Consider the following 9,552-nt stretch of genomic DNA (forward strand, 5'->3'; position numbering starts at 1 on the left):
AAAATGGCAACCAAAAGGAGAGTCAAAAGGAAAAAGTAGTGGAAAAAAACAGCTAGATTATAAGGCGGTGTAGAAAACTAAAAACATGTACATGTCTGCATTGGTTCTTGCCAAGAACTTAACATATGTTTAAAGCCACTTAGAGAGGTCAAGGTCGAGAGTTTCAGATCTTTTTGTAAGATATTCCAGGAAGCAGGAGTGGAGTAAGAGAAGGCCCTTTTGCCAAGTTCAGTCCGCACTGAAGGAACACTGCAGATAATAATGTCCTGAGAGCGCACGCTGTAGCTGCACTCATGCAGAGACATGTAGGAGATGTATGAAGGCAACAGACCAAGAAGTGATTTAAAGATGAAAATGTACCAGTGGGAGAGTCTGTGTGAAGTTAATGATGTCCAGTTAACCAGTGAATACAGGGTGCAATGATGGGTACGGTAGTTACAGCCAGTTATGAATCTTAGTGCACCAAGATAGACAGCATCCAACATCTGCAGGGTTCTTGTAGGAGCGTTCATGTAAATAATGTCACCGTAGTCAATGGAGGGAAGGAAAGTCGCAGTTACAAGGCGTTTCCTAGCATAGTTAGACAGGATATATTTCTGAAAAAGAAAGCCAGTTTAACTTTCAGTTTCTTTACTAGGTTTTTCACGTGGAGCTTAAAAGAGAGATGTGAGTCGACCAAGATACCCAAATATTCATAGGAACTGACAAACTCTATAGGGACACAATTTCAGGACCAAATCAGAGGAAGAACTGCTGGGACCAACTTCCTGTTTGAACAAGTAAGTAAGTAAGTAAACTTTATTTATATAGCACTTATCATAGATACAATCACAAAGTGCTGTACAACAATAATAAATAAAGGATTAAAATAAAACAAAAATAATAACAGCTCATTAATAAAAACAGTAAAACATTTAACTAAAAGCTTGTCGAAATAAAAATGTCTGAAGCTGCGTTTTAAAAGAATCAACAGAGACGGTCACACGAAGAGACAGGGGCAGGGCATTCCACAGCCGGGGGGCTACGGCCTGAAAGGACTGGTCACCCCGAGTTTTAAACCGGGTCTTAGGAACCTTAAGAAGGTTCAACGCTAAAGACCGAAGGGTGCGGGCTGAAGAATAAGGAATCAACATTTCAGTGATGTACTGGGGGGCCTGTCCATTTAAAGCTATAAAAGTCAAAACTAAGATTTTAAAATAAATTCTAAATTCAACAGGCAGCCAATGAAGAGAAGATAAAACTGGTGTAATGTGAGCCCTTCTATTAGTCCCTGTTAAAAGCCTTGCAGCAGAGTTCTGGACCAACTGGAGACGAGCAATGGCATTTTTGTCAAAACAAGTAAAAAGGGAATTACGATAATCTAAATGAGAAGAAATAAAAGCATGAATAATCATCTCCAAGTCAGATCTGGATAACATTGCCCTCAGTTTGAAAATGTTTCTCAGATGATAAAAGCAGTTTTTTTACCAGAAGCTTTGAATGTTTGTCCAAAGACATGGACTGGTCGAACAGAACACCGAGGTTTCTGAGGTTCGGCTGAGAAGAGGAGCCCAGAGAACCGAGGTGTTGCTTGATCCAAGAAACTTTCTGTTCAGGGGCAATGATCAGGGTTTCCGTCTTGTTAGAATTCAACTGAAGGCAGTTGTTAGCTAACCACGCCTTAATATGGGAAACACAGTTTACTAATTCAGCTAACTTATGTAATTCTGAGTCATAGAAAGAATAGTACAGTTGAATAGCATCAGCATAGAGATGATAAGACACATTTCTGAAGCTACTGATAATCTTTCCCAGAGGAGTGATGTATAAAAGGAACAGAATAGGACCCAAGACTGAACCCTGAGGAACACCATACAGTAACGGAGTGGTCTTAGACTGTGTGTTATTAACAAACATTGAAAAGGTTCTGTTGCTCAGATAAGAGGAAAACCACTTAAGAACAGTTCCAGAAAATCCCATCTCATGTTGCAGTCGATGTATCATAATTTTGTGGCCGACTGTGTCAAAAGCTGATGATAGATCCAATAAAATCAAAACACTGCTCTGACCAGAGTCTGCAGTCATCAATATGTCATTGGAGACTTTTCATAAGGCAGTTTCGGTGGAGTGCATCTTGCGGAAACCAGACTGAAACTTATCGAGAATATTATTATTTTGCAAGAAAGTAGTCATCTGCCCAGCCACTAACTTCTCCAGAATTTTGGTGAGAAAAGGCAGTTTTGATATTGGCCTGTAGTTGCAGAGCTCAGTGGGGTCAAAGATGGGCTTTTTCAAGATCGGATTTAAAATTGTTTGTTTCAAAAAACTTGGAACTGACCTGGTTGAAAGAGAGATGTTAATTAATTCTGCCACATGGGGGCTGACAATATCAGACACCTTTAAAAACAGTGATGTGGGTACAACATCTAGCACGCAGGAAGAAGGTTTGATCTTTTTTAGAACAACCTTCACATCCTCTAAAGTGACAGGTGAAAATGAAGACCAGGGGCTCACTGTAGGGACAGAACTGGGGGTGACACCAAGAGCTGATTTAACACTTGCCCTGATATTGTCAACCTTTTCCACAAAATAGTTTAAAAATCTATTGCAGTCATCTAATGTGAATACAGGCACCAGAGGGAGTGAAGGTGAAACCATATTATTAATGATATCAAACAAGACTTTTGGATTTTTCTTGGTCATACTCACAAGATTAGAAAAATACAAAGCATCCTTTTGTTTTTTTCGGCATTTAGGACAATTTTGAGATGGAACAAATCTGACTGGATGATGTCAAAGGCGAATTGCAAAAGCTGGAAAGCCTTAGCAACTATTTTAGCTTGACAATAAATAACTGTGTCATCAGCATAGAATTGTAAGGATACATCGAGGATGCTCTGACCTACATTACCTATGTAGATTATAAAGAGGGTGGGTCCTAAGACTGAGCCTTGTGGTACACCATTGCTGACTGTTAAATAACTTGAGGAAATACTATTCATTCAACCTTTATTTAGACAGGTAAATCCCATTGAACCTCGAGGACTCTGAACATATTGCCTCAGATCTGAAAGATAATTAGAGAACCAACCAATGGTATGATCTGAGAAACCAATTTCTGAGAGTTTATGACACAAGATGTTATGATCCACAGTGTCAAAAGCTTTAGACAGGTCTAAGAAAAGTGCAGCACAATAATCCTTAGCATCCAGTGCTTCAACAACTTCATTAAGAAACTTCAGTGAAGCAGTGGTTGTGCTGTGTTGTTTCCTGAAACGAGATTGAAGGCGAGGTAAGATGTGAAGAGTCCAAATATTTTTTGATTTGAGAGTTTATCAGTTTTTATAGAACCTTGGCTAAAATGCAGAGTTTAGAGATTGGTCGATAGTTGTTCAGTGAGGTGGGGTCACATCCCTTCAGTAAAGGTAGAACAAAGACTGTTTTCCAAGCGTCTGGAATGGAGTTTTGTCTTATGGAGAGATTAAAGATGTGGGACACCAGTACTGCGATGATAGGAACGGGCAGCCTTAAGAAATAAGGTGGAAGTTCATCTGGTTGGTCCTGCAGATTTTTTTAGAGTCTAGACCTTTTAACAATTTATTTACCTCAGTAACTGAGAACGGGGAAAGAGAAAAGGTGTTGTTTACTGAAGATTGAATTGTAGGAGAGATATGGTTTGTAGAAGTTTGACTTTTAGGGGAAGTGGCTGATTTTCCATTAGTAACTGTGTCAAATAAAGAACTAGAAGCAACAAAATGTTTGTTGAAACAGTTCAGGATCTCGTGCTTATTTGACACAGGAACAGAGTTAACAAGAAGTTGTGATGGGAGGTCAGATGACTGGGAGCTGCCTGAGAGAGATTTGATGGTTTTCCAGTATCTTTTAGGGTAATTTAGATTTTTAGAGGTCTTAGATAAGAAGTAGTTACGTTTTGTGGCTTTGATGGAAGGTGTGCATTTATTCCTCGGCTGTCGAAAACTCAAGAAAATGTCTCAACAAATTTTAAGTGATTTTCATTTTAGTTACATTCCACACATTATTACAACTCCAAAACAATACAAATCTTTATTTGTTTATTTTACAAGACAGATGAGGTCTCAAGTTTATTGCAAACTGAATCTTATCTCCAAAAAAAATACAACATCGACACGTTCAACATGCAAACACACCTTTTAAAAAAGTGTCAGCGTGACAGCATTTCAACCTTTTTGTATTCATTTTTAAGAAGAAATTCTTCTCAAAAATGTATAAAATATTTTTTAAAAATGAAATCATAAAGTATTAGTGTACAAACTCAGTAAAATATATTTTTAAATCCCACAATTCTCTAAATAAAAGCCTGTTTTGCAGCAGGTTTTACAGGGTTTTCCCCATTTTTACACTTGGGGTTCAACAGGCTTGATTTTGATGTGGACTCCATTGAGTGAGCGAAGAATCAACCTCGGAATCATCTTGGGTTTAAAATCGGGGTCCTCTATCAGACGGTATCGCTTTAGTGTCAGAGCTGCCATCACCTTCATCTCATTCATAGCAAAATTCTGACCGATGCAGTTTCTAAGACAAAAAAAACAACAACATAAGAATCATAAAGAGATAACTAAACATTCTGCAGAGCAAAATGAGAGAAAAGCAACCTGTAAAAGTGGAATATGCATTTTCAAACTCGGAAAAGATTAGCGTAAGGGCCGTATGATAAATCACTGTTCAGTGAGACAGGTTGGTGTTTACAAACCTGACCTTCTCTCTACTATAATCTAGGCCAAAAACACCTTGAAGCTTCTTTTATTGAGTTAGTAAAAGTAGGTTCTAAGTTACACATTCACACACTGCAGACATATCACACAGATGAGCAGGCAATGATTAGTAATAAACTGATAACATCATTCAAGCAGTCACGTAGCAAAAGCTGTTTTCAAACCTTGGCCCAGCTGAGAAAGGCACAAAGGCGTGCGGTGACCTCTTTGAGATATTTTCTGGGAGGAAACGCAGAGGGTCAAAAACCTGTCACAACACAGAATGTAATAAATGTCTGCGAGTAGATAAACAAGTAAATAAACCAGTTTTTGAGTGTGCATTTGAGTAGCTGCTGGCTAGCTGTGCAACACGACCCTCTAGATTCTCATATACAATTTTATGTTGTTTTTTTAATCATCAATAATTCTAGTAATAATGTCCAACATGTAATAATTTGTGCAGAAAATAAAATCTGAATGTCTCACATCAGGGTTCTCCCAGACAACCGGGTTTCTGTGCATTGAAAACACGCTCACTCCAACAAGGAAACCTACAAATCAGAAAAAACAAAGTCGTATTAGGTGAGGGGGTTCTGTATGTTCTGTGTTTTTCTTTTCCTCACGTTCTGCTCCCGTGCACACCTGCCCTGAATGCCAATCACCCCAGGTGTTTCCCACTCAGTCTCATTAATGTCTGTATATATGTAGTCTGTTCCGGCAGACTTTTTCCCGCCTTTATCTGGTCGAAGAAACTGTTGTGCATCACTTTTTTCAAATTCAAAATTAAATCCATACAATTAACAACTTGTTTTCTTCTGTCTCATATTAATTTCACAGAGTATGCACCTCACAGCAAACATAAGGAGTGGTAAAAGAAAAGCTACGAATTGCATTTTAAGCGTGCTACTTTTAAAATGGACTGTACTTATACTGTATAGTGTCTTTCTATCTTATCCAGATACTCAAAGCTCTTTACAACACAATCTGTGTCCTCAGTTGCCCATTCATACAGCATTCTACTATATCTGTACAAAGAGACTAATCAATGCTTTAGATCACATTCATACAGCAATGAGGGGTTCAGTGTCTTGCCTAGGGACACTTGGGCACGTGGCTGCTGGTAGAATCGAACCACCAGCTCTCGCATTTGAGGACGACTGCTCTAACCACTCAGCCACAGCCATCACTTTTGAAGTTGACTTAAAAAGAGAAAACTGGTATAGTGGCTTTATCTTCCCTGTAAAAACAGCGTCAACAAACACATTCACTCTCTATAATCACAGACAAATATCACTGACCTGCAGGAAGAGTTCTTCCATCACAAAAGGTGATTGGTTTGGTGAGCTTCCTGGATATTCCAGGGACAGGAGGATAAAGACGAAGGGCTTCTTTTATACACATTGTGGTGTATGGTATTTTATTAAGATCCTCCCTTAATGTAGCACAAAGACATAGCATTAGTATTCAAGAGACAATAAAGGGTATTAGCTGATCTAAAACCATAATTGTTGCACACATGGACTGCACAGTATAACAATTTATCATCATCAGAATATCAATAATGCAAGGGATTGCAATACAACATAAGCCATTATATTTCAAGTGTCATGCATTCATGTTCTACTGCTAATAATAAACATGTTTAACCCAACAGACACTCACTGGCCTTAATGTTCACACCTGGGTTAGAGAATAAAGAGAGGAGTGGGAAAAATGTGGGTTTATTGCTTCTGATCTCATCATGGCATGATTAAGTAAAGACCTAAAATTAAGTAAAGACCTCAAGTAATGTAGGTCCGTTCATAGCTGACACATCCTTACAGTTCTATGCAGACGACACAGTTGTTTATTGTCGTGCTTAAACAGTTGCTAAGGTTTTCCAGCTTTTACAGTTTGCATTCAACATCATCCAGTCAGACTTGTTCCATCTCAAACTGGTGCTAAATGCTGATAACATCAAAGAGATGTCGTTTTCAAACAGGAAGTCGGTACCAGCAGTCCTCCCTCCTATCTTACCTACAAGTGGTGTTCCTATTGAGTTTGTGAATTCTTACAAATAATTGGGACTCTTGGTCAATGCACATCTCTCTTTAAAGCCTCACGTCAAAAACTTGATAAAGAAGCTGAAATTATAATTGGGTTTCTTTTTCAGAAATAGACCTTGCATAACTCTTAATGCCAGGAAACACCTTGTAGCTGCTACTTTCAAGGATCCAGGTGACTTTATTGTCATTCGCATCACATGTGGTACATGAGGTGGAACAAAATTGTGTACTTATGGTCCCAGTTACACCAGTTACTTTCCTTCCCTCCAGTGACCTATAGTGACATTATTTATATGAATGCTCCTGCAAGCACCCTGCAGATGTTGGATGCTGTCTATCATGGTGCACTAAGATTCATAACTGGCTGTAACTACCGTACCCATCACTGCATCCTGTATTCACTGGTTAACTGGTCATCATTAACTTCATGCAGAATCTCTCACTGGTACATTTTCATCTTTAAATCACTTCTTGGTCTGTTGCCTTCATATAGCTCCTCCTACATTTCATGTCGTCCATGCAGCTACAGCGTGCACTCTCAAGACATCATTACCTGCAGCGTCCCCTCAGTGCGGACTGAACTCGGCAAAAAAGACCTTCTCTTACTCCACTCCTGTGTCCTGGAACATCTTGCAAAAAGATCTGAAGCTCTTGACCTTGACCTCTCTAAAGGATTTTAAACAATTATTAAGTTCATGGCAAAACCCACCGCAGACATGTTCCTGTTTTTAGTTTTTTTACCCCGTTTCATAATGTTTTATTTTTTTCACATCACTATTTTTATTTACTTTTTTATTTTGTTTTATATCACTGTTTATATATTTTTTATTTTATATGCATTTTATGGCTGTTTATTGTTGTGTGGCTCTTATCTGTGATTTTGTTTAAAACAGGTCTCTCTTGAAAATGAGTCCTCGTGACTCAGTGTGACTAACCTGTATAAATAAAGGTTGAATGAAAAAAAATTAAACAATATTATCGCACAACATAAGTTTTTATAACATCATGAAGCCTGGTTGCACGATTGCAATCCCATGCTTATAAATAATTTTATTTTCATTGCATTAGCCTACCACTCCATGGTGTCTTTACCATCCAGGACCTTAAGGACTTCCTCCCTGCAAAGCTCCTGGTGCTCTGGGTGGCAGGCCAGACAGTAGAGGAGGAACGAGATGCCGCTGGCTGTGGTGTCGTGCCCCTCAAACATGAAGGTGTCCACCTCTGCTCGGATATCTTCGTCTGTCAGACCCTGCTGGTTTTCATCCTGATGTGTGAAATGGAAAACTGAGATAAATGTAGTCTGTAAAAGTGCAACACATGTTGTTAAAGATTAAAGAAACTTTATACACTATAACAAAAGAGGCACTAAATGTACAAAACACCTGACTGGATTTCAGATTTGACCGTTAAAGTGACAAAAGTTTCTGTGTTAACTTGTCATAAACTATTGAACACACACACACACACACATGCAAATAAACTTGAAATTGACTAATGTAGCTGTTATAATAAAATCAAGCCATTGTTTTTATTTTATGTTGAGGTTTTGGATTTTCTGTAGGGAAGGTACTTTAATTTGTAGATTAGTTAACCTGCTTCTTTTCACTACTATTAAAATTCAGGTGGAAGACAGCCACCGTGACATTATTATTTTTGTAAGTATTTTGGATGAAGATGCTCAGGAAGGTTAAAAAGACCAGAAAGTTAGGACAGTAGACATTTTCCAGCTTTGTAAAAATCATTTATATTCAAATAGTTAAAAGTTTTTTGCTTTCAGATTGCTGCTTAGTGGACACAAAGCCTGGACGCTGCCATTGTTTTGTTCACCATTAACATGCAGAGCGCAGCTACGGAGGTTACTGGAATTCACTTTATGCTTGCTTTAGTATTATGACTTATTATTTCCTGATATCTTATCTGTTGTCAAGCTCATGCACTTCTTTATCTTTGTTTATGTTATTTCAGACTTCTTCTTTTTTTTTTACTAGTTTGCTTTAATTTATTTCTCATTTCCTTCAGAGTTTGGCACAACACTTGGGGTGTTTCTTTTGCAATGCTCCTTTCTATCCATCCATCCATTTTCTTTACCCGTTTATTCCATTTTGGGTCACGGGGGTCGCTGGTGCCCATGTCCAGCAATCACTGTGCGAGGGGCGGGGTACACCCTGGACGGGTCGCAAGTCCATCACAGGGCCACATAGAGACAAACAAGACAAACAACCATTCACTCTCTCACTCACACCTAGGGACAATTTTTAGAGTTACCAATCAGCCTAACATGCATGTTTTTGGTCTGTGGGAGGAAACCGGAGTACCCGGAGAAAACCCACGCATGCACGGAGAGAACATGCAAACTCCACCCAGAAGGTCCCTGGACTGGGGTTTGAACCAGGGACCTGTTCGCTGAGAGGCAGCAGCTCTACCAGTTGCGCCACCGTGCTGCCCCTGCTCCTTTTTAGACTTTTGAAATTTTATTTTCAGTGTTGCCGTTTAGAACAAACACATTTTCACTCAAGACTTGTCCGTTTGTGGCATTGTCTTTACACAAAGCAAATAATCAATGCAATCTTGTGAAATCTTGGAACTGATATCACATAACTTACCCTCGCAAAGAGAAGGATGTCCAGAAAATCCAAGTATCTCTTGGCCTGTATGCGACCGAGCTCAGTCTCTTCCTTCAGTGCTTCTTTTCGATTTCTTACAACTTCCGCTTTAATGTAAAAAAATATATATAAACATTAATAATAATAATAATAATAATAATAATAATAATAATAATAATAATAATAATAATA

At 38.6% G+C, this 9,552-nt stretch overlaps 1 protein-coding gene across 1 annotated transcript in view; it reads right to left on the reverse strand.

Annotated features, from left to right (window-relative positions):
* Positions 1–4,280: 4,280 nt before the first annotated feature.
* The window catches only part of LOC119409944 (cytochrome P450 4B1), an 8,104-nt gene continuing 2,832 nt past the window's right edge, over positions 4,281–9,552 (reverse strand). Inside the window, exons 7-12 of the mRNA XM_037676849.1 lie at positions 9,361–9,467; positions 7,831–8,021; positions 6,011–6,144; positions 5,199–5,263; positions 4,898–4,980; positions 4,281–4,533 (exon numbers count right to left, since the gene is read on the reverse strand). Of these exons, the coding sequence (XP_037532777.1) occupies positions 4,356–4,533; positions 4,898–4,980; positions 5,199–5,263; positions 6,011–6,144; positions 7,831–8,021; positions 9,361–9,467 (758 nt within the window). The 3' untranslated portion in view covers positions 4,281–4,355. The remainder of the gene's footprint in view (positions 4,534–4,897; positions 4,981–5,198; positions 5,264–6,010; positions 6,145–7,830; positions 8,022–9,360; positions 9,468–9,552) is intronic.

The sequence above is a fragment of the Nematolebias whitei genome, chromosome 5 (assembly GCF_014905685.2).
Source record: "Nematolebias whitei isolate Nwh7 chromosome 5, NemWhi1, whole genome shotgun sequence".
NCBI lineage: Eukaryota > Metazoa > Chordata > Actinopteri > Cyprinodontiformes > Rivulidae > Nematolebias > Nematolebias whitei.